This window comes from Geotrypetes seraphini, chromosome 14, assembly GCF_902459505.1.
Source record: "Geotrypetes seraphini chromosome 14, aGeoSer1.1, whole genome shotgun sequence".
Lineage (NCBI taxonomy): Eukaryota > Metazoa > Chordata > Amphibia > Gymnophiona > Dermophiidae > Geotrypetes > Geotrypetes seraphini.
In genome coordinates this window covers 72,724,882-72,750,596 of record NC_047097.1, presented here as the reverse complement: position 1 = coordinate 72,750,596, position 25,715 = coordinate 72,724,882, and the positions used below count along the sequence as shown (strand labels likewise).

The following is a 25,715-nucleotide window of genomic DNA, read 5'->3' as shown; positions in this document are numbered from 1 at the left end:
TCCATAACGTAAGTAGGTAGCCTTTCCTCCAAAGTATACAGATTGAGATCTCTAAGTCTGTCCCTGTAGGCCTTATGACAAAGACCATGCACCATTTTAGTAGCCTTCCTCTGGACCGAGTCCATCCTTTTTATATCTTTTTGGAGGTGCAGCCTCCAGAATTGTACACAATATTCTAAATGAGGTATCACCAGAGTCTTATACAGGGCATCGATACCTCCTTTTTCCTACTGGCCATATCTCTCCCTATGCAATCTGGCATCCTTCTAGCTTTTGCCGTCACCTTTTCAACTTGTTTGGCCACCTTAAGGTCATCACATACAGTCACATCCAAGTCCCGCTCTTCTCATGCACAAAAGTTCTTCACCCCCTAAACTGTACTGTTCCATTGGGTTTTTGCAGCCCAAATGCATGACACACACCTCATCCCCTTCGAAGAGATCTTGGGAAATTTTTTGCCTTCCGTATTGCGATGGCTGAAAAAGCGAATAGGATATTAGAGACTATCTGAAAAAGGATGGAGAGCAAAGCCGAGAATATCATTATCTCTCTGAGTAGGTCCCTAGTAGGACCTCGCCTTGAGAAGTGTGTGCATCTGTACAAATAGCGCCTTGAATGAACTGTCTGAACTTCAGCAGGGCTTCCTGTGGACTTTGTCTTCTACTTACACCAGCCATTGTTCTAATCCCTCTCTGCTTCTGCTGCCTCTCATTTCAGACCCTGTGGAGATGGAGTTTCAGGAAGCTGTTAGCAAAAGCACCTTCCAGCATTTAGTGACCGATCTAGAACCTTCCACCAGCTACACCTTTTACATGAAAGCATACACATCTCGCGGTGCGAGCAAAGCTTCTGAGACAGCCATGGAGAGCACTCTGGGAGAAGGTAAGGGGGTGGCAGTGGCTCAACACTTCCTAAAAGAGAGAGAAGTGGAGCAGGAAGGGCTGTGCGCTCTTTGACTGGACTGCCTTGGACTCTGTAGACTGGCATGCGCTCACAAACGAGGTAAAGGCAGGTCTCTTTTACTGATGCCCATGTGAAATGACACGTCTCTTTTAACACAACAACAAGCGATCAAAGACCTGCAAAGCAAAATCAGATCTCAATCTATCTAAAAATGCACTAAATGCTGAGTTAGGTCAGTTAAATGGAGGTTTTTAAATTGATTTATTTATTCAGTTTTCTAAACCGTTCTCCCAGGGGACCTCAGAATTGTTTACATGAATTTATTCAAGTGTTCAAGCATTTTTTCCTTTCTGTCCTGGTGGGCTCACAAACTATCTAATGTACCTGGGGCAATGGGGGGGATTAAGTGTCTTGCCCAGGGTCACAAGGAGTAGGGTGGGATTTGAACCCACAACCTCAGGGTGCTGAGGCTGTAGCTCTAGCCACTGCGCTACTCTCTCCCGTCTATGAAAGATACTGAGTCCGCAAACGAGGTGGCGTTATAGCTGAGGCTTTTCCCCTCCATTTTTAAGTAATAATAATAATTTTATTTCTTATATACCGCTGTACCGTGAAGTTCTAAGCGGTTTACAGTAGAAACAGAAGAAATGCAATAAGTAAGATTAATTAAGATGAAGAGAAAGTACTTAGAGTTCCCTGACTGTCCCAAAGGCTCACATTCTTGCTAAAGTACTTGAGAAAAATAAATTAGTTAGGTTATAAACATAGAGTTGAAGAAGGTAGGAAAACAGTTCATAGGAAAATTAATTTCGAATACATTATACATTATATATTGTTCAAGGCGGAATACAAATTATAGGAGATTTGATTGAGATATAGATGGAGCTCTGTTTTGTTTGGGTTCTTTTAACAGCACAGAGATGCTTCTGACCTGATGCCAGGTTCTTCTTTGCATGCTACTAACATTTCTTACGGCAGCTTGATAAAGTCTTTTTTTGGGGGTCTTCCTTTTTCAGTGCCAGCGATGCCAGCTCTCTATATTAAAGCTCTGAACAGCACTGCCATCCAGGCGGTATGGGAACCCTCCATTAAACTGGGCCAGCACCAAGGCTTCAAGCTGTATTATCGTAAGGTGCATGCAGCCCAGTTCACTGGTCCCCTGCTGCTGCCCGGCAGTGTCACATCCTACAATATAACTCAGCTGGGTAAGTAACACCCTGAGCCCTCTTTTTACCATCACCACAGCAGGTGGATTGGGCAAAGGGTGAACAGCCCTCCTAGTGGTATTTAAATGCATCTATTAGTGTATGTTGTTGCCCTCACACAACTAGTAATGTGTTAATAAGATGACACTTTCACCTTGTAAGTGAGATGTATCTTGAGATCGTTAGACTTTCTGATTTAACTGTCTCTTCCTTCCTAGCTAACTCTGGAGAGGACAGTCTAGATCAGGGTTATCCAACGTCAGTCCTTGAAGGTCGCAATCCAGTTGGGTTTTCAGGATTTCCCCAGTGAATTTGCATGAGATCTATTTGCATGCATTGCTTCCATTGTATGCAAATAGATGTTATTCATATGCATTTGGGAAAACCTGATCTGGCCAGGGCCGAGGTTGGACATGCTTGATCTAGATCGACACTGACTGGAAAGTCTTGGAAATAATCGAGATGGAGAAAGAGTGGTATAGTTGCTCGTAAAGGCCATCTTGGAAAGCCACTATTTATATGTGAACACCAGTGTCTCTCAAACTGTGTGCCATGCACAATGGTGTGCCCTGAAGAGATTCCAGAATTTGACTTTAGTTTTAAAAATTCCCTTCCTAAGTCTACACTAGACTTGATGACATGTACGTCGCATACGCAAGAGTCTGTCAATGTTATGAGCGTCAGTGTGCGTAAGGATACAACCGCCCAGACAAGCATCATTCTTTGATGTGATTGGTCCTTGAAAACTAATGGCTAGTAATTTTAGTTTTAGTTTTTATGCAGTCGTTATCCTACTTGAGCAACAAAGCAATCAAGGCTTAGTTACCGTTTGGATCTTCTTATCTTTATGAACTTGGATTTTCAGCTCTGACAGAAATTAAATAAAAAAGACAAACGACTGCAGATGGCGGATGATAAAATGTGTGTTTGCTTGTTGACTATTGAGCTGCGTGTTTAATTAATTTGCACTCAAAAACAAGCACATCCATCGCATTGATTAGCAATTCTATTCGATCTACTTTAGTTTCACCTTTGTTACAATTACTTAAAGAACCTTTAACTAAATAACTCTCAAATTTAATTTTTTGTTGCTTTTGCAATTTTATAATTTCAGTTATAATATGCCGTGAAAATCATTTGCTCCGATTAGTGTGCCAGAGCTACAAAATGTCTTGAGAGACACTGGTGTAAGTAACCTGGACTGAGATTTCAAGGACGCATGGGCTGGAAAGGTTGAAAGAGGCAAAAGCCAAAACATCAAACATGTGTTTCGTTATTTACACAAATGAAGCAGGAGTCGTGACGTTCAACCAACTGAAATCTTGCAAGCACAACATGATGGTTGCAAGTTTTCGGTCGTTGGAACTTCACGTCATGGATGTACAGCTCTACCCTCTTTTGCCTATTTCAGAGTTCGTGAAAGAGGTACTTGGCTTGGCTCCTTAAGTGGAGCTCCCTGAACATGCCATTAAAGATAGTCTGAGGTTGTTTTAAAGAGGTTGCAGTGATCACACTTGTGTAAATAGCAACATTTTGGGACATAGACCAGCTGGTAACACCTTTCCAAGTCCTGTTGCACTTGGGTCTCTCACAAAATTCCCTGCAAGAGATCAGAGGACGTCAACAAACGGCAGCTCCCTCCTGCTCCAAAGAGTGACCCTCTGGCCCTTGAGTGTTCCTGTCTTCATGCTCTCACTCACTGCTGTTGCCTTTGCCTCCTTTCTCTCAGATTCCACGGTGGTATATGAGGTGAAACTCCTGGCATATAACCAGCACGGCGACGGCAATGCCACAGTTCGCTTTGTGTCTCTGAAGGATGCCGTAGAGAGAATGGGTAAGGTGCTGAGTGACATGCCAGGGTCCCTTTGCTCATCAGTGCTGGCTTTGGCCCAGAGTTCACCTCCTCTCCCAGGCTATGACCTCTGAGCAGCAGGGATGGGTGTCATTGCCGTGTAGGAACTCGTAACACCTTCTTGTGTGGGGAGGTAGTTTCTGGAGAGGACTGGAATGGGTGTGAGTTATTAAAGATGGAGGTGGGGGCAGAGAGCAGGGTAAAGACCTTTGGAGTGAGAGTGAGCCGAGGAAAGAGGTTAAGGAGAATGAAGGAAGGCTAAAATAGGAGAGGCAGGACTTTGTGTTTAAAGTGCAGTGGAGGAGGGGCCTAGTGTGAAGCAGCTGCCTCAGCATCCTGAGGTGGTGAGTTCAATTCCCCCTGTAAAAGCAGCACTCAAGTCCCATCCCCTTTAATATTCACTGCCAGTACACGCAGAGCCAGCAGTGCGGAACGTCTTTATGTTCCCTTTAAAGCTAAACGGTTTACATATCATTACATACATAATTCATTAACATATAATCGTCGGAAAATCACGTCCTCAAAAGAGCGATCGCAAAGATCAGTTCCTAGAAAAATGCGTTAACGAAGAACTGCGTTTTTAATAGTCTTCTGAAATTACCCGACAAGTGAGTTCCACAATTTCACCCCCGCACGGCAAAAGGCCATATTTGGGATTAGCTTTTGTTTTTAATCACGCAGAGACCTAGATGGTATTGAGGAGGCCTGAATTAAATGTTGAAATTCTCCGTCTAGTGGGAGACTTCCTCCTTCTGCTATACTTGGATATGTATTTAACCTGGCGCTGTCCGTATCGCTTTCTGGTGTCCTGGATTTTTCTTTTTGGAAACTGAGCCCACTTGGCGTGTATAGGTCAATGTTCTCCAATGTGCAGCCCTCCGAAGTCCTCCATTGCAGCCTCCAAACAGTTGGCTCATCACATCCTGTAAATGTGCTAGTCTCAATCTTGCCCCAGGTGCCATCTTGGTGGGGGCTCCTCTCTGCCCCTCCCCCACCATGCGTGCACCTTCACTCCCCCCAACCCTGCTGCTTGCTCTGGCCTTGCCTTTCCCTCTGACATCACTTCCAGGTCCCGTGACCAGGAAGTGACATCAGAGGGAGAGCCGAGGCCATTTGCGGGCAGCAAGTTGGAGACGCTGCTTGCGCCGGGGAAGCTAGAGGTACGGGGAAAGGTAAGGGGCATTCGCGCGTGGTGGGGACGGGGAAGAGGATGGGTGAGGTGCCACCGCTCCGGACACTTCCCAGCCTCGCTACACCACGGTTGCCCATTTGATATAGTAACTGCAAACAGTCTTTTAAGGGTGTTACTGAGGTGTCTCCTTTATGGCATTTGCTACTGTTGACAATCCAAAATAAAGTGAGTTTTGTAGAATCAATATTCGTATTAATTTTTAATCCCCAGAGTCTGAACAAGCAGGTTGAGGGGGTTGACAAAATCTGTCATGTGTGTAAGCTCGAAATCTTTTGGTGGCCCTCCGAGTTTCTCGTTTCCACACTGTGGCCCTTTACATGCCCAGTTGAGAGCGCTGTGGGACTGGGTAACGTTACCAGCCCTTTCCTCCAGGTAGCAAAAGATCATTTCTTTATGGAGTGGGAGGAGGAAAAAGTGAGATTTTTTTTTTGGGGGGGGGCTTTTTGCTACCTCGTCCCCCTCCCTCCTCCATTATTCCCCCGCAGACTCCTATTGTCCTCCTCTCCGTCTGCCTGGCGCTGGCCCTTCGTTAAAGGTGAAGGGCTCGGCATCTAGGCCTCTTCCAATATAGCCAAGCTGTGAGATGGCGTCCAAAGCGCACTGTATATATTCAGTCACCTGCAAATGCCCCAGCAGCAGGCGCAGACAGAAGCAGAATAATGGAGCCTGTATTTAGGAATGAGAGCAAACCCCGCAAGACTCTTTTCTTTTTACTGAATGGATAATTGCTAAGCTGATGTATTTCCTGTAGGGGAATTGTGCAGGAGGATTTCAAATGGGAATTGTTCCCAGATTGTTGTAATGAGATTTGAAATGTTGCAGATGAGTGCTTGGGAGAACGGCAGAGATAGAAGTCCCTTCTTCGGCTTCCTCCCCAATAAAATTTAAAAACCAACCTCAAAACGTTCCTGTTCAAGGACGCACGTGAGAATCATCATCTCTTACGAGGCTGTTTCCCCCCTCCCCCTTATCCTCTTGATGTCATGTTAGTTATTTATGTACTGTTTATGAAATCCTTTCCTTATTTATATAAAGCATTTTATTGTAAACCGTTTGGATATATATCAAGAAACCAATAACCTTGAAACATCCAGGAATGTCAGCAGAATGCCCCGGGTGACCTTGAATCCTCCGCTGCCCTTCTCAAGACAGCTGCTTTGGAAGGTGCTCCTTCTGTTTTTTTAAGACAGCAGAAGTGCAAGAGAAACATGCAAACTGTAGTTTTCTCATGCAGGTTTGCTCTGTCTCAGAAGTGGCACCATCACCTGTGGCTTTGAGCCTGAGGAAGAGGCTTTCTTGCTGGATTTAAGCTCTGCGTTCACATACGTGTATTCAGTAAGACCAAGTTGAGCTGATGGAGCCTCTGGCTCATGGGGGGAGGAGAGTAGGAAGGACCATAGATTTGGATTTGAATGGAGGGCCGTGCCATTCATTTGGAAAGTATATTACTGTCGGTGGACGGGGCTTCCGAAGTGACAGCAAGCACGGAGATCCCATGACAAGGATGGAGCCATGTTACCTGCAGCAAATCAGTAGCCTGCTCCCAGATATTCCAGAGTAGCGGCATGAACAGTATTCCCAAAATTCTCCTCTCTTGCAGCAAGAGAGCATGTCAAGTTCAAGTTTCAAGTTTTATTAAATTTGATATAAACGCTTCTCGGTTTTCTAAGCGATATACAATTTTAAAAATAGGGGATTAACAGTCATAGACCAATACAATCAGACGTATGTAGTACTTACTTCACCAAAGGGATAGAGCAGGGGTAGGCAATTCCGGTCCTCGAGAGCCGGAGCCAGGTCAGGTTTTCAGGATATCCAGAATAAATATGCATGAGATAGATTTGCACCTCAAGGAGGCAGTGCATGCAAATCTATCTCATACATATTCATGGTAGAGATCCTGAAAATCAGACCTGGCTCCGGCTCTCGAGGACCGGAATTGCCTTCCTCTGGGCTAGAGGGGTCAGGAAGGAAAAAACCAAATTGGGAAGGGTATTGGTTGGAGAATAAAAGATAGTCCAAGTACTAAGAGAGAAGTTTCTTGCAGCGTTTACGTTCAAATGTGTCCTTAGAGAAAGCTTTTTAAACCTCTCCAAAACTTTATCCGCCCTCTAAGTTGGCCAAGTGTTTCAGAGTTGGGGAGCTGTAACGGAAAAAAAATACTGTAACATCGTGCGTTGATCGCTTTTAGTGGTGGGACAGATAAAAGATGAAGTACATTTGAACGAAGCGTTTCTGGATGAGGAATGCGGGTGCTGTTGATGATCGAATTTCCAAGATTATTAGCACTATTTTGTACATTATCCTATGGTTTATTGGGAGCAAGTAAGCGTTCTTAAGAAGAGGTGTGACGCGATCTAATGATTTTAATAGCCTTATTTTGAATAATTTGAAGCCTTTGCATTTCTTTTTGTGTTGCTGGTAGAAAAGGGAATAGTTTGGGGTGGGGGTGAAGTGTTTATGCATTTTCCTTTTCTCTATTGTTGGTTCCTTTCTCCCTTTACATTCAGATTAGACTGAGCATTAGTGACCCTTGCCAAATCTTCACTCGTCCCATCCCCCCCCAATTAATTAGTAAGGAGTCCTTTTGCTAAGGTGCGGTAGCCAATTTAGTCTTCTCCCCCACAAGATTTTGTTAAACTGAACCATCATGCTTATCCTGACATCATTCTTTCCAGAACAATCCGGAACAAAATGAACACCGCGCTTTATTCTGTATATTTGGGCCCCTACGTTTGTACCCTTTTAATTAAAGCTTATCGTACGCTTACAGACGTTAGCCTGCGCAAAGTACCAGCGATACAAATTAGGACACAGCATTTAACGCACGTTAATTCCGTTAGTGCGTGCTAAGCTGTAGTAAAAAGGAGCGCAGCTTTTTTTAAATAAAGAGAACAATTTCCAGAGGCCATTAATCAATCCTGCAGGTGAAGTATAGGCTGACGGTTCTTTGCGTTTGCCAGGCTTTCAAGACATAGGGCTCTTTTTACGAAGGTGCGCTAGCCGAAAATCTACCGCCTGCTCTAGCCCATGTGGCAATTTAGCGCATGCTATTCCGCACGGGCCCTAGCGCACTTTCGTAAAAGGAGCCCATAGTCTCCCCAATAACTGGCGAGAAACAGCCGCTGACTGGTTAAATAGTGTTTAACCGGCTAACTGTGAATATTCAGCGCACGATAACTAGTTATCCAGTAAATATTTCCAGTTAGCAACTAAAAGTGCAATAAGTGTCTATGCATAACGGGCAAATCAGGCCACCTAACTAGCAATCCTATCTTAACCGGTTAGCGCCGAATACCAGCTTAACCAGTTAAGTAACAGCTGCTCCAAAAAACAGATCTACAAATGCCAGTTAGCAGAACAGCCTGGTGTTGAATGTCCACTGACTGCAGTCCGAGAATCGGGCCCAGTGCGTTCCCTTGACTACAACTGCTCTTTGCTGCCTGCCGAGGTTACACCTAGTTTACACCTAGAAGTTAAACCAGCCCTAGATTAGATCAAAGTTGGGATTTTCTGGAAGCGGGATGGCGCAGTTGGGATCGGAAGATTTCTCCACTCCCTATCTACATAAGAATAGTCTTAGTGGAATAATTTTCTTGATTTTTCCTTGATCTTGGATCACAGTTTTGTTAAATTGAATCAGTCATTATAAATTTAAGAATACTTGCTTCCTTATGCATGTATATGTTAACTTGTTTAATATTTTATAAGTTAAAAAAGACTAGCCTTCCTGGGTCAGACCAATGGTCCATCAAGCCCAGTAGCCCGTTCTCACGGTGGCCAATCCAGGCCCCTAGTACCTGGATAAAACCCTGAACCCAGCAGCAGTGAGGAGATAGGTCAAAGCGATTCTAACTCTAACGTCAGTATATTCTAAAGAAGTCTCTGGAAAGGGCTGCGTGTGCGCCTGTCCATGCCGTGCTGAAAATAAGCGCGTTTTCCTCCCTTTCCATCAGTGCTGAGTCCTCCGTGTGACTGTCTGAAGAATGAGCACAGCAATAAAACCTCCACCACTGGCATCATCGTTGGCATCCACATCGGAGTGACCTGTATCATCTTCTGCGTCCTGTTCCTCATGTTTGGATACCGGGGAAGGTAACGTCAGTAGCAGCATGATATCACTTTCCTGGGGGAGGGGAGGTCATGTGATCTGGCTTTGGGTCAGTCCTAGATTTGGAGCATCGCAGGATTTTTGCTTCGGGGGTCAGCATGTCGAGCGCTGCGAGGTCAGGGCACGTGTCTTTCTCCAAACCCCGCACAATGTGTTCTCATCTCTGGGACATGAGCTGAGACTCGGGGGTAGCAGGACAGGTCCAGATATAGAAATGCAGGGGAAAGCAGCATGCTGGATTCCCCTATCTCTGCCTCATCCTTTGTGGACCTCTTCAATACATTAAATTACAGAAACTTTTATGAATCGCTAATATACCCCAATAGGAATTCAATTTGATTTCCAAATTTGTAAGAGGCTGGCCATTTCCAGGAATTACAATTCTTGCATTAAAATCTTGCCTCTATCTCTGTTCCTTCCCGAAAAGCATAATCAGCTCTTCCTTTCTCATGTCTTTCTCACTTTCCTTTGCCTCCCCAGGCTTCTAATATGTAAGACCATCCCAGACCAGCTTTCTACCCCTCAGGTGCCTCGGGCTCAGTGGAACTCCTCAAGCCTCGCCATGAACGGTGCTGGCCGTGGGGATCAGGAGGAACTGGAGATCAGCAGGAAACAACTTGACATGAATGAACTTGAAAGCTTATTCCCAGCATCCTCAGCTCAGGATCCACAAAATACAGGACAAGGGGTAAGTAATGCAGAAAGGCTGTTTCCAGCTCCCTCTGCTCCGCATCTTAAGAATCAGAACGCAAGATGTGCCATGCTGGGTCGGATCAGTAGGTTGGACCGGCCACTTGGAAGCAATGGGCAGCTCCACTTCCTCATTCCTGGAAAAGACTCTCCTCAGGTCCACCTGCCAGCAAGTTGTCCTCTGGCAGCTTAATTGTGCATTGAATAAGAAAACACTTTTTTGCGCTTGTTTTAAATTTGCTACCGGTCCTGTTGGTTTTATGAAGTGTTCTCCACACCTAGTACTATTTGAAAGAGTGAATAGCTGTTTATGTATTTATTTATTCAATTTTCTATACCGTTCTCCCAGAAGAGCTCAGAATGGTTTATATGAGTTTATTCAGGTACTGAAGCATTTTCCCTGTCAGTCCCAGTGGGCTCACAATCTATGTAATGTACCTGGGGCAATGGGGGGATTAAGTGACTTGTCCAAGGTCACAAGGAGCAGCCTGGATTTGAACCCACAACCTCAGGGTGCCGAGGCTGTAGCTTTAACCACTGCACCACACACATTCAGCCCACTCTTGATTCTGTAAACCCTCTCCGTTATCTTGTCTCCAAGTTGAAGAGCCCTAATGCGTTTCGTCTTGTCTTCATAAGGGCCCCTTTCCCATCTTGGTCGCTCTTCTCTGAACCTTTTCTGGTTCCGCTTGGGGGGGGCCCAGAACTGGAAGGTGCAGACACAGCAGGGACCTAGGCAGAGGGATAACACGGAAATTAATCAATCATCCCAAAGTGCTTCCCGGAAGCTGTAAGCCACTTAATAAAGTTACAGTAAAATCAAAAATAAACGCCCAAATCCCCTCCCCCTCCATCATCCTGATTTAACACCAACGTACTCATTACATTTCTCCAAAATGAGAGAAACCTAGTTTCATGGTGAAAACTCGGTATTCAGAGCAGAGAGCAATATTTTATTTATTTAACCCCCCCCCCCCCGGTTTTTTTTTTTTTTTACAAAACCACGCAAGAGGGTTTTAGCGCTGGCTGCCACAGTGAATGCTCTGCGCTGCTCCGATGATCATAGAGTGCCTATGAGCTTCACAGGGCATTCAATGCACCAGCCGGCGCTAAAAGCGTCTTGCGCGGTTTTGTAAAAGGGGGAGGGGGTATTTTTGTAGATGTTAGAAACACATTAATGACGAGATTGAGCCACAGCCATGTAAAAAAGTTGATGTTTTACATAAAACAGCACAAAAATAGTAAAATAACCAAATATAAACATAACTACATTCAATGAAGTAAACTTGGAAGTGGCAAATTGAAACTCAACATGGTACAGTGTCAGCACTGCAGAACAATCATACAAGAACCTAAGAAAAGCCTTCCTGGGTCAGACCAATGGTCCATCAAGCCCAGTAGCCAATCCAGGTCTCTAGTACCTGGCCAAAACCCAAGGAGTAGCAACGTTCCAGCATCTCAAAGAATAGCGAGATTCTGGAATCCCAGAGAGTAACAAGATTCCGGAACCCCAAAGAGTAGCAACATTCCATGCTACCGATCCAGGGCAAGCAGTGGCTTCTCCCATGTCTGTCTCAACAGCAGTTAAGAACATAAGAATAGCCTTACTGGGTCTATCAAGCCCAGTAGCCCGTTCTCACGGTGGCCAATCTAGGTCCCTAATACCTGGCCAAAACCCAAGGAGTAGCAACGTTCCAGAATCCCAAAGAATGACAAAAGATTCTAGAACCCCAAAGAGTATCAAGATTCCAGGCAGAATCTCAAAGAAGAGCAAGATTCTGGAACCCCAAAGAGTAGCAACGTTCCAGAATCCCAAAGAGTAACAAAAGATTCTAGAACCACAAAGAGTAGCAACGTTCCATGATACCGATCCAGGGCAAGCAGTGGCTTCTCCCATGTCTGTCTCAATAACAGACTATGGACTTTTCCTCCAGGAAATACAGAGAGTAGCATAATAAACAGCATGGAACAACATTCAGATAACAGGATATAATACTATGTCTGCATAATACCAATGGAACACCTAATAGGAACACATTAGAACAGTGTGACCTAAAACATTTTAAAGCTGCGGCATACTAAACGCGGAGCCACAGCAGGAGGGCATCAAAAAATGCACAGACCTCGACATGATGACGCCACACGTCTGTGCATGCGCGGATGCCCTCCAGTCGCAGCCCTGAGCCTCCAATTACCGACAGTTTGGGGTGGGGGTGCTAGAGAAGAAGAGGCATCGTCGAAGAGGAGAGGCTTGACTGTAGGCTCTTCTTCAGTACAGAGAAGATTGGGTGCCATTATATCGACAGGGACAAGATAAATACACAACTCACACCTAATCTCAAATGCCACATCCTTTGAAAATTGCTCTGCTCTGAAAATAATACATGACTAAAAAGATGGTTTTGCATAATTAAATGAATTTTATGTATCTAGTTTTGATACTTATAAGTTTGTTTGTCTTTTTTTTAAATGACTTATTCAGAAGAACAAAGCAAGAACATATACAATGGTACAAAATTTTTACAATAACATTGAAAGTAAAACCCAAAAATGCAACACAGGCAAAACAACCCAGACTCGGCTAACAAGAAGGCACCCCACAAGCATTCAACCCCTCCCACCCCACTCTCTCAAGGATTAACTGCCTTCTGCAGTCTTTACAGTGGGGGATAAGGGGACCGAACTGACAAAAAGACTGAAATGAGCTGACATAGATTCCCAAACCATTCAGAGGTGAAATGTATTTCTCCAATACCAGATAGTGGGTGGGGAGTCCGGAGGCACTTCTTCCCCAGGATATAACCTTTAATGAAGAGCAAATTATCTCCAGCAGAATGACCCCCCAAATAATCCCTGGCCAGAAAAATAATCCCCTCAAAGTGGCATGGGAGGGCATAGCCAGCTAGGGATTGGAGATACATACGTACTTCTAACCAAATGGCTCTGATCTTCGGAATAAGTTTTTAAAATAAATATAAATATATAAATTTCCTTCATATATGCATTAGGTCTTTTTTTCCCTGTTGGAGCCGGTCAGGTTGGGTTATGGACTGCAAAATATCTTTTGGCTATCTTAAGTGGCCACCGAAGAGGTTAGTCTGTACAGTACAGGCTGTTTGGATGTTAACTTGATATGTGTTGCTCTGCACTTTGGACATATTCCTTAGGTAATTCTCACATTTCCCTCCCCACAGTCAGATCCTGTGCCGTCTGCTACACACAACGAGACCCAGATCACCGTTTTAACTTTGGATGAGTTCAGCGTTACCGAAGAGCAGAGTGTCCCTTCAGAAGACCCAACTCTAGAGCTTCACCCAGACCCCCAGCCAGAAACCCTCCAAGAAGACACCCTCCACAGCCCCACCAAGGAAGGATAAACGCCAAGTCTTTAAGCCTCTCGTAGGGCTCACCAAGAACCTTTGTTGCAACTAGCGATGTCTTTACTGAGACTTCTCAATCTCAGGTCAACTTTAAAGTTCCTATAGTCAGTTATTTTTTATTTTTTTTAATTATTATTATTTTTCTATATATAAATAAATATATATATATATAAATATATATGGCCTTTTGGGGGCTACATGAAATTTATCTGCAATCTGTCTCAGGCCTTTCTTCTACATTTTGCATTCTCATGACTGGTCACCATTATTTTGGCTAAATGCACCCTGCCTTGTTATGGGTCACCTCCAAAACTTCCCACTTGTTCCAGTGCTTCTTGGCCTTCCTTGATTCAGTTATTAGCAGCTTCAGAACTACTTACAACCAACTTTATTTTTCATTTGGTTTTCCTTCGTGTTTCCAAAATGGCGGGGCGAAGTGACTGGATAAACCCCCTACAGCACCATCCTTCTCTGCCCCCAAAGACTATCTTTACACGTGAAACCGATGATTTTTCTACGTTTCTATTTCTCAGGATGTGGATTCTACTTCTTTTTTGTTCTTTTGACTAGTACTAAAAAATACAAAAACAAAAAAACAACCCTCCACACAAAATGAACAAAGTTAACCTAGAATATATGAATACTGTGTCAAGAACGGCCTACGTGAGGGCTAGTGAAAGACTTGGTTGGAAAACCTGAGCAGAACTCTTTTAAACCTACCTCACCACAAATGAATGTCTTCTGGGAGGCACCTGTGTCTTCCTCAGTTACGTACTGTGAGCACTTGTCCAGAGAATACCTTTTCTACCTCAGAAATCACGCGTCATGTCAGCCATTTCTGTGGATTGCTTTTAATTTGTCATTTGACTGTTTTTGTTTTAATGTAAAGGCACTTCCAAACTTATCTTCAAGAGAAAAACAAAACAATGTTCTACCTCAGTATTTTCTAGAATTTTCTACTTTTCTTTTTTACTTTTGTGGCGTGTGAATATTTGCATACAAGTGTGTGCCGCCGTGACTTTTTCTTCTCCCAAGGTGAGTGTTGGCACCATCCTTGTGCCAACCCCAAAACAAACTCAAAAGAAGCCAAATGGCACCAGAATCATTGTATAAAGCAAAGAGATTTTTGACTTGTGCTACTGAGTCAGTGTTAAGATGTTTTTTCTAGGTGAGTCACTTGTGTTTCTCTAGCTGTGGTGCAAGAAAGATGTCCTCTTACTTTAGGGTCCTTGGAGGGTTGCCAACTTGATGCTGTTTCTGAAGGTGTCTTAGTGAAACCCAGCAATCCCCTTTCTCCTGTACCTCCAGGTAATATGAGAGACTAACTGCTTATTTTTGGAGGCTCTTGTCTGTTGAGAGATGAACTCTGTATTCACAGATGTGACGTCTCCATGCATGAAGGACCTAGATTCATTCAGGGGCAGGTCATAATCCCAGCACACTGTTTTATCTGGACCTTGTATTTTTTTACGCGCATGTGGCCGAGTAGCCAGTTACTTCCATTACCCTTCAGAGCAGCCCCTCTGCTACAGTGGGGCTCCCATGGAGGGGTGTGAAATGGATCTCAAGGCATTTTGCTCTAGCTTTCACAGTGAGGCTTCTTTCCCTGGCTCACCAGTGTCTTCGTACTCACAGGCCTGCTCTGGGGGATCACTGGTTACAACCGTTCTTCATCTGATGACCAGTGGAGAGGGACAGATGCTTCAAACTTTCGAAAACTACAAGAACGAGAGGGCATTCGGAAAAGTTGAAAGGGGACAGATTCAAAACCAATGCTAGGAAGTTTTTCTTCACCCAACGGGTGGTGGACACCTGGAATGTGCTTCCAAAGGGCGTGATAGGACAGATTACGGTATTGGGGTTTAAGAAGGGATTGGACAATTTTCTAAAGGAAAAGGGGATAGAGGAGTATAGATAGAGGATTACTACACAGGTCCTGGACCTGTTGGGCTGCCGCGTGAGCGGACTGCTGGGCACGATGGACCTCTGGTCTGACCCAGCAGAGGCATTGCTTATGTTCTTATGTTTAGCTTTGCTTTCCTTTAGATCTGAGCTATAGGTGGCACTTTTACTGGTGGAAGTGCCATTTAGTTCACACTTCAAAAAAGACACAGAGGGGTGTGACCAACAGAGAGAGCGGCATAGCGGCAGACAGAACCACAAACAAAGGCAGGGAGCGGCAGCCATCTCAGATGGACCATGCTGGTTTTAAGCTGCCATTTGTAGAGATGCTTCCATCTATGAGGGTCTCAGAAAATTCCAGGATTTTAACGTCTCCTGCATTCTTGGACATTTTCCTCTCTCCTCCCCTCCAAAATTCCCCACTCCCGAGCTTTCAGTTTTTCATCCTGCTCCCTCTTTATTTTTTGATAAACCATTTATCAAAGAGGTTCCTAAACAGTTTACAATGGAATCAGTCTAAAAAAGTTTAAAATTAAAAGTAAAAAATGATCTCTAAGAAAAATGTTAAATTATAACACTGTGACTATTGAATTACTCCTCACATACACTCAGAATTGTGTGATTTGACCACCCGTCTTTTATTACATCCTCAGAGTAACAATCCATACCCAACGATTGGCTGTAGGGGCTTCGGCCTTTGGTCAAATCACACAGTTCTGAGTGTATGTGGGGAGTAATTCAATAGTCACAGGGTTAAAGTTTATTGTTTTTCTTAGAGATCATTTATTATACACTTCTCCCTCCTCGTATTCGCGGTTTCAGCAATCGCAGTTTTGATTATTCACGGTTTTTAGCTTGCTGGCTGCTCCCCCAAAATTACGTCAGCTTGCATAAAGAAATCGCTGATTCCAAGCGTTTTACAGAGAAAATCGCCGATTCCCGGCACTTTCTTCACGGTGCTTTGCCTCTCCTTCAGGAACAGGCCAGGTCTCTCACCATGTTATTCGTGGTTTCACCATATTCACAATGGTTTTTAATAGAAAACAGCGAATAACATATGAAAAAGTTATTTGCGGTTCTGTTAATCCCCTATCACAGCGAATACGGAGGGAGAAGTGTAATTTTTTGTGGTTCAAACTTTCTGATCTCTACATACAAGGAGACTGGTTGATAGTTTCTCTACTATTTTTTTGATTTTGACTAAAATGAAAAGTAAAACATATTTGTAAAATTAAAATAAAAGTAAGAAAAATGATAAAAGAGGGAGCACGACAGGAAACAAGACGGTTGGAGGGGCTTGGTAAATTAATAAATACATCAAGACCATCTAGGGACTAAGCAGCTCTCTGAACAGAGTCGTGGAATGTTCCGGGCTCTTTCTTCATAAGTGCTGTCTGGGTTAAAATATTAGTAAGGGGGGGGGGGGCATAAAGCTCCTACAGCTAAAGAGTTATTGCCTCTGTGTTCAGTGACTTTTCATTATGGCACCACAAAACAAACATGCCTTGGTGATACCATGAAGCAGAGAGGCTTCCCAAAGAAATTTACAGCTGTCACCCCTAAATAAATATGTTTCTGTGTGCGTGCACTGCTGGCAGCTCTCTAGCCCAGTCAAGTATGCGGAACATTTGAGAGAGCTCGTCCTCGTGTCCCAAAATGCCTGGAGGGGTTCTCGGAAACAGAGTACGCTCCATTTGCTTAGCCACAAAGTACTTTTAGAGCAGGAAGCAAAGAGAAGCCCAGCAGTCGTAATAAAGGATCTGATGGGGAATTTATCGTTGCATTGTTTCTGCAGTGTGGCGGCCTAACTTCAGCCAGGCTATCTCGAGATACTTGTCCGGTCAAGGTTTTCCCACTCTTGTCCCAGTGCTTGCAGGCCCTCGTTCTCTCACATCAACACTCAGCTTCATAGCTTCCTAACATCCATCACAAAGCTTGGAGCAGGACAGAATGGGGGTAAAAATTTGAAAGATACAAAAGGAACAAGAAGGAGCATAAACATCGGGGTTGGGAATTAGGAATCCAGGATCGGATGGGCGTTTCATGATGTCATGATTTAGGGTTGATGAGAATGCAAAAAATGGGTTGCCTAGCTCAGCAGGATTTTTAGATAACTGCTGAGTCATGACGGGGACAGTTCTTTAACCTCTGTCGTACTGTTTGTGGGGCCCATATTTAGAGAAATCTGAGCCAAGGAACTGGCCACCTCCCAGTTGACTTTTAACTTTGACCTGCCTCCCTGCACAGAGTCTGATGCCATTAAATGAGAGTCAAGTATTTCCTTTGATATTCTGCTGAGAAATGATCCCTCAAAGATGCTTTAGGGCAGATGGCTGGAATGTTCTAGGTCTATTTTTATATGGTAGTTATCAGATGTGAACTGTTTAATTAAAAATGAAGCAAGTCAGGAAACCTTTAGTTTGTAATGCTGGTACCTACTATCCCTTCCACTGCTTGCGGTTAGATTTCTCCTCTCCATTAACTTTTGGAGGCTACTGACTTTCAGCTCTGTTGGAATTTGGCTGAGCGTGGTGTGGTGTTAGTGCGTTCCTGTAGACACCCCTTTCCAATCTCTTTTCTCTTGGACCCTGGAAAAGGAGATCCTTCATCATCTGCTAATGTCTGTCTTCAGCTTCAACATAAGCAGAAGCCCCCAGTAAAGTCTTCAGATGTTCTGTACCCTAGCATCCGTCTAGCTTTCACCATCGCCTTTTCAACCCCTTTTCAATCACACCCAAGTCCCGTTCTTCTATCGTGCACAAAAGTTTTTTACTCCATAAACTGTACCGTTCCCTCGGGTTTTTGCATTTCTTAGCATTAAATTGTAGCTGCCAAATTTCAGACCATCCTTTAAGCTTCGCTAGGTCCTTCCTCATGCTATTCACACTATCGGGGGTATCTACTCTTTCAGATTTTGGTATCATCTTCAAAGAAGAAAATCTTATTCGACAGCCCTTCAGCAATATCGCTTACAAAATTGTTAAAAAGAACAGGCTCAAGAATCGAACCTTGAGGCATACCACTGGTAATATCCCTTTCCTCAGAGCGATCTCCATTGATCACTACTCTCTGTCGTCTTCCACTCAACCAGTTCTTGACCCAGCCCATCACTTTGGGACCCATACCGAGGACACTCAGTTTTATTATTTGGTAAAATCGAAATATACTACATCTAGTGCACTCCCTCTATCCAATTCTCTTGTCACCCAGTCAAAGAAATTGATCAGATTTGTCTGACAAGACCTGCCTCTCGTGAATCCTTGTTACCTTGGGTTCTGTAAGCCACTGAATTCTAGAAATGTCACTATTCTGTTTTAAAAGAGCTTCCATTAATTTACTTACCTCAGAAGTCAAACTTCCCTACTTATTTCTTACTTCCACTTTTGTGTAGAGGGACCACATCCACCCTTCTCCAGTCCTCCGGTATAAGTGGGCAGCGGAAAAAATATCCTAGCACTGAAAGAAGCATCAAGCACTAATTTAATGTTGGCATGTCTTCCAATGAATTGGTTATTTTTTGTGGTGAATAATGAACATACAGGGTTATGTATTTTTCCTTTTTTGTGGCAGGTAAAGACCACAGGGGCCCATCTTGCATGACCACTTCCCCTTTCAGCTGGTAATCCCAGCTTTGCTCCCCTTCGGGATCTTCTCCGCTTGTCCCGGTTTTGCTGCAATCCCGTTAATTCTTTCTTCTGTACCAGCTCCACCGGGAGGCTGTTGCATTGCGTGAAGCCACCTGATCTGTCATTTTACAAGCCCCAGGCTAATGCAGTGCGTTAGCTTCATAGCACCATCAGCTTGATGGTAATAAGTCTGGATCAGTTTTGTAGAGACCTCATCTGCGCGTTCTGTTTTCCTGTAAGATGCTACTGTTACACTTGAGGTAACAATGGCCTTTATCTTAATAAAATTGGAGTTGTGAAAGCTGGTTTGTATTTTCTGATGGGTTGCATTGGCTCAAAATGCTACTGATTAGCAATATATCTGTGGGCTTTGAAGCCTCTTCCCCAGCAAATCTTGATGTGCTCTTTTGATTAGTTTGGACTCAGGTCAGGAGTGTATACTGCCGCTGTCATGAGTGGTAGAGTCAGACAGACAGGGCAGAGGAAAACAGGATGATTTGATCAGCAGCAATGCTCGGTCTGAGCGACATGATTAATTCTTCCCTGGGATATGAATTCTAAGGCATTCAGGTTCTGTGGTGGGATGAACAGAGCGCCACACTAAAGATGGCCGCCCCTAGCTCCCCTGAAAGGACACCACGCGCTCATGTAGCCAGATTGGTTCTTTGATACTTAGAATTTTGTGATCTTGCTCTGTGGATCTTACTGGGGTGTTTACTAAACTTTTGCCCCAAAAACTTCGGCATTGTAAAGGATTGTCTTCTGTCAGCAAAAAAATGAACCCATTGCTTGCTTGCCAAGGATGCCAGCCTATTTTTTTAATAACACTTTTCATTTTACAAATCAAGTCTAATATCCACTTGATACAGATCAGATCATCAATAATGAGAAAACAAAATCAGAAGTTAAATATACTTCTAATATTTGACCTACAATAATAGCAAGATCAAAATAAAGTATTATATAATAAAGTACAAAAATACATTTGCGTAGCATCTGAATTCCACCCAACCTACAGCCGGTTCGTGCTAAGATGTGACAAGTTATACATCATTCTTTTACTCCCTATGAATTGAAGCAGCTGCTTCGGCTCGAAAAAAAAAGAAATTCTTATTTGGATGTAAAACAAAACATTTTGCTGGAAATTTGAAAAGAACTGTTTCGGATGCCACTCGACAAGCTACAGCGGAAGGCCAGTTTTCAGTCTCTTATCAGGATATGAGATTTTGATACTCCACAGCCCAACAGGTCTCGCTCTGAGACTCCTAGTACCTCAGGGAAACCTTTTTCATTAGGTACAGGGTATTCTCACATGATTTAATTCAGGTATTTGTTTGTGAGTGAAAAAGATATGCGTAAGTTCTTGTTGTAATACATCTTGGATAATTCTTTTGAAATCCGCCTTGAACTGCAAGGTAATGGCGGAATAGAAATCCCTAATGTAATGTATATATATTATGTTAATGTGATGGGAAAAAGAGTTGGCCCCAGTCATCATGAAAAAGAAAACTCGGCCTCACTGTTTACTCTATTTCTTCTGACAGCTCCACCATACCAAAAAGCAGGAGGCAAAGCATGATAGCAAATCAGACCCAGATCACGAGGTTTCAGAACATGTCTTCCCAGCTGGCGGGAGATCTTCCCAAACGCTGAGTGCTTGTGCCTATGGGTGTACAGTTACTCTTTTCTGATACAGAATTTGATGCCAAATTTTCTTCCCTCAGAGCTCAGTTTTTCTCAGTTTGTACCTTCTAACATGTCTGTGTCTGGATGTACCGATACTGCAAGAAACATTGAGGTGTAACCCTACGGACCTCTTCTCAAGTCATGCAGAAATGCAGCTCTGTTTGTTGTTCCACCAGCAGTCCTGAGCCCTTAGGCCAGTAGCATAACCCCAAATCAATTTTTGGACAGGCCAATGGGTGTGTATTTTCACTCCCTAGCAACTGAAGACATTCTGATCCTGCTGTTCCCCACTCAAGAAAAGCTCGGCAGTCAGGAACAGCACTGTGAGCGATCAGTGCTGGCGCGCTCAGTTCTCACGCACGAAGGGAGTGTGCATGAAAACAGAGCATATCCATGGATCCAGCGTCGCTGCTAAAAATGCTGCCGTTGAGTGCCATGCTTGTCTGACGAGGGGCTTTGAATGTCTTCAGTTGGTAGGGCTTAGGGATCCCCACCAGCTAAACCAACGATGCACCGCTAACGAGAGAACCCGAGGCGAAAGTGGTGGCCAAGCAGTCCCACAATACCATTCCCTAGAGTAAAGGGCTATTTATAGTAACATAACCTCTGGGTGTCTTAGTCCATCCTCCATTCCTCACCCTGACAGAGACAAGTTCTAAAAACCAGATTTGCAACTATTTTTGTGAGCAATTCTCCTAGACGGTATGAGCAGTTGCTCTTGTGCTCCGCTTAGACATTATAAAGATAGAGGGAGCTTTCTGAGGTTTTGCTACATGTGATTTAGAGGTGAAAATGTGTTATAAAATGTAGACCCCCCCCCCCCAAATGCCACGGAACACCAAAGGTTCAGTGTGTGTGCAGCAGGGTTTTTCCTGTTGAACTTGTATCGCTGTAAATGATACACCGAGATTGTCATGGCCTTTGTGCTACTGACGGAGTGAAGTGATGGTCTAGAATTCTCTTTCAGTGACTTTAGACTGTAGAGTTTCTGTTCAGAGGGGGCTTAAAGCAAAGATTTTTTCGTACAGTCATTCCACAATCGGGCCTCGCATCCGATACAAGACTGACACTACAAGATGAATTTCCACGCTGGACTTGGGTTTCACAGCGCTTGGCTGTGGTATGAGAAGTTCTACCGTCAACACGTCACATTGACGTACTGCTTCTGTAATACAGCCAGACGTAGCCAGTTGTATATCAAAGCAGGGCCAATGAGATCTTAGGGTTCCGGTGTGAAGCAGGGCAGGTAGTGGCATAGTAAGGAGTGTGGGGGGGGGAGCGGACCGCCTCGGGCGCCACCTCTCCCCCACTCCATTATCTTTGGAAGCTCAAGCGACTTCTGCTTCTTGCTCGCGCCAGCCTGGTTCCCTCTGAATTGGTTCTGGATAACGGGGCCAGGAAGTGACATCGGAGGGAAATCCAGCGCTGGCGCAAGGAACATGCTTGCAGAAGCCACTCGCGCTGGCAAAGATTTAGAGATTTGGGGGTGCCTCCTACCTTTACCGCCAGTGAGGGTAGGGACTTCGTTTTGGCTCTTTGTTGGGTCGAGTGCCATTCTTGTTCATGTGACCTTACAGGGACAGAGCCGCCTCCACGTAGAAGTTTCAGGGCACATCTGATTGACTACTGCAGAGTGGCCTCATTTCCTGACCTCAGATATGCATCGACCCACCCTTCACCTTCAGTGGTACCAGCAACTATGGCATGTGAAGTCTTGCAAAGATTAACCGTTCCTATGACATTTTTCTAACAAAGATCTACCACCGTTTGCCTTTCAGACTGTCCCTTACAAAAATGTTCTGCAGCAGTCTTACAGAGGAATGGCCCTAGTCTATAAAGAGCACCAAAATACCCTTAATAACCTCAATAATTGGTTAAAAAAAGCATTTAATTAGGCACCTCTCTGATTCTATAAAAGATAAGTACCTGGAACCTAACGCCTGAGTGGGCATTTCTGTGGGTGGAGCTTGACTTAGGCAGCTAAGCGCGATTCTCCAAAAACTTGTAGGCCTTTAAGACCCTGGCCTATGTTTCAGGTGCCGCAGTTCTGTAAATAGCGCCTAAGCGTGACTGGTGCCATTTGTCTAGGTGCCGTCCATAGAATCAGAGAGCCGTGCCGTGGGCCAGACTCTTGCTGTGTTTATGGAGACCACAGTGGATCTTCCACACTGGTTCAGTAGAAGTAGGGCTACCAAAAGTCCAAATTTCCCCTGACATGTCCGGACGCACAGATGCACTCCAGCCCCGGCCTGACGAGACGAGGTTGGTGTGGGGATGGGGTCACGCGTCCTCTTTTACCAGATGGAAAATCTGATGACCCTAAGTAGAAGGACAGCAAAAGTTTGTTAGGACCGAATCATTCCATAGGGCTACACTTTCTTTAGCAAATCTGTACAATCTCTCTAAGGGTCGACAAAGCACCTGTACTCATTTATACATGTGTCTGCCATGTTCCAGAATATTCAGGACACACAGGAAGTGCATAGGGAGAGTGTTCAAACTCTGAAAAACTCCTAAACTTTGTATAAAGTGTGAGACATTTTTCTCTTAAAGAAGAAAATACAATTTGTTGTATTTAAGAGCAGGTATCTTGTAATGTGGCATCTTTCCTCAATGTTATCTTTTATACTGTGTATATAATGTAAAGGCAAGAGGGGAAGGGGTGAATGTGAAAAGACCCGTGGCTGTCGCTGAGTAGCTGCTGATTAAGCTGAAATTGGACAGAGGCAAAGCGAGGAACATAAAAGGCTTCCGTGCCTCTTGGGACAAAGTTGTATTTGCTTCGACAGAAGCTTTAATCCACTGCCCTTCAACAAGCTCTCATCCTGGGGACCTCTTTTGACCTTCGACCCCTCCTCTGAAGGCTATGAACTTGCTGTATTTCCATGGTGAAATTAGAGTTCAGGACAGAAAATACAGAGTTACTGCTAAAAAGCTCCCATCAGCCCTCAGAGTAACCCCCAGACTTGCTCTGTAACTGTCCCCAAACAGACCCGTAATATCAGAGGGCTGAAATTTAGGAGGCTAACTTAGGAGTTTGGCATTTTCTGAATAGGCCTGGATTCTCCGCTGCATAACTTAATTGGTTTTAATTGGCATGGAAATTGACTGCCTCATAAAAACCACATCCATAGGAGGCACCTAGATGGCAGTGACATTAGGCACCTCACATCTAAAATCGGCCTTTAAAACTCTGTCTTATATTAGCCACAGTTCTGCAAACGATGCCTTTGTGGGTTTGACATGTGACCGGTGCCACTTTGCAGAATCTGGCCCATAAGGTCTTGACTTCAGGAAGAAGGTTCTGGCCTTTAAATGCTAGTCAAAAAATGTATTTGTTAATCCAATAAAAAAAATATCATTTTATTAAAAAAAAAATTTAACCACTTTATTGAAAACAAAGGAATTTGAGCTTTTTACTGAAGTGTAGCATTTCCAGCCCAAGCAAACAGATCCAGAGAGAGCTGGAAATGTTGCAGATTGGTCTTCTATCAAGATTCAGTAAACGAGGTGTTCATATTTACACTTGATCGTGTGTGTAAATGTTTACAGTAATGACCATATGCAGGGCAGGATTAATTTGTCAAGGGCCCCTAGGCACACAAGTACACTGGGCCCCCCTGCCCCGCCCCACCCCACCATGCGCCCAGGCGGAAACAGGAAGCTGCCTCAGAGGGAAGCTTTGGGCAAGCAGCACCGCTTCCAAAATGACAGTTCCCGTTGCCTTTCTTACCCGCGTTGCTTGCTGTCAATGGGAGGGGGCCCGCATTGCCAATCGATGCTGGAGGGGCCCATCGTCGTTGGAAAAACCAATGTTGATGCCCTCCTTCATCGGACCCCCCTGACCATTTTGGGCCCTAGGCACATGCCTATTGGTTAATCCTGCCCTGACCATACGTCTGAACACGCTGAAAATCTGCCTAAGCAGTGTTCACATAGGTGGGACTTAAAAACTTGTGTCACTTATAGAGGGCTCTATGTTTCATACGAATCACCAGCATTTAGGCCTGAGCACCTATGGCGGGCACAAGTGCTCACACCTGACCATACGCACATATACGTCCACTGCACAGTGACAGAATTACCGTACTTCCGCAGTAGAGAGTAACACGGGGACAAATTTTTTCCCACCCCCAAGGGAACTCATTTTCCTGTCCCGTCCGAGCAAGTTCTTTTCCTGGCCCTGCCCCATTCCTGCAAGCTCCGTCCTTGTGCGGTTAAGGCAGACCTTACAGGAAAGGGGCAGCGACAAAACTCATGGGGGTGGGGAAATTGAATTCCTGCGGGGATGGGGACTAATTTGTCCCCGTGTCATTCTCTACCTTGCAGCCTGCAAACGGGGAGTCTACAGTCTTGTTAACAGAGCAAATAGAACTTTGTCCCAGGGGAGGTGACTTCAGGAAAAGTTTAAAAGTCCAGTCCGCAGAGCTCCAGTGGAACCTCTGTTTCTTATCGCTGTGTAAAACCCATTCAGAGAGTGTTTTCTAGTTTGTACTGTTTAGACCTTAACCAGTGGCTACTTGTAAATGACAATAAACTACTTGTATTGTGTAGCAGCAGAGTGTCGCCTCATCATTGCTGTCTCCAGTTTTGTGGTACTGTTAACCGGGGGTGAAATTGGGGTGATGGGTGTACAGGGGGAATTCATTTTACCCCCATCTCTTTGGCATCTGATTTCTAAAGCCAAACTTTCAACTGGATTCTCTGCTCTACTCATAACCAACACAATTCCCTAGAAAATTTTGATTAGACGTTTTATCAAATTTTAAATAAACTTGGAAATTTGATCAAACCTCTTTATAGTCACCGTCTAGGCCACCATTGTTGCAACTTACGGTAATCCCTGGTAATAATTCAATGCAGGATTTCACCAAAGCAAAAGATCTTGCTGATAGAAATCTGCGGAACCAGTCAAGAACTTTGCCTCCCAGTACAACGTCTGAAAGCAGGCTCATAAGAATACTGTGATCCTCTGCGTCAAAAGCTGCGGACAGGTCAAACTGTACCAGAATCGCTGATCACGTCTCTCGCTTTGGAAGTTAGATAAAAGAAGGGTCTCAAATACTCTAACATGGACGGAAACCTTGTGTTGCAAAGATTGAAGAATGGCAAACTTTTCAAGATAACCAGAAATTTGTTTAGTACCTGGCTGTCTCTACGGCCCTGCG

General features: G+C 44.3%; 1 protein-coding gene across 1 annotated transcript in view; it reads left to right on the top strand.

Moving 5' to 3' along the window:
* IGDCC3 (immunoglobulin superfamily DCC subclass member 3) overlaps window positions 1-15,122 on the top strand; it is a 108,082-nt gene extending 92,960 nt beyond the window's left edge. Inside the window, exons 9-14 of the mRNA XM_033920129.1 lie at window positions 718-882; window positions 1,920-2,108; window positions 3,838-3,942; window positions 9,109-9,247; window positions 9,744-9,951; window positions 13,148-15,122. Coding sequence (XP_033776020.1) covers window positions 718-882; window positions 1,920-2,108; window positions 3,838-3,942; window positions 9,109-9,247; window positions 9,744-9,951; window positions 13,148-13,330 — 989 coding nt within the window. The 3' untranslated portion in view covers window positions 13,331-15,122. The remainder of the gene's footprint in view (window positions 1-717; window positions 883-1,919; window positions 2,109-3,837; window positions 3,943-9,108; window positions 9,248-9,743; window positions 9,952-13,147) is intronic.
* Window positions 15,123-25,715: the final 10,593 nt, after the last annotated feature.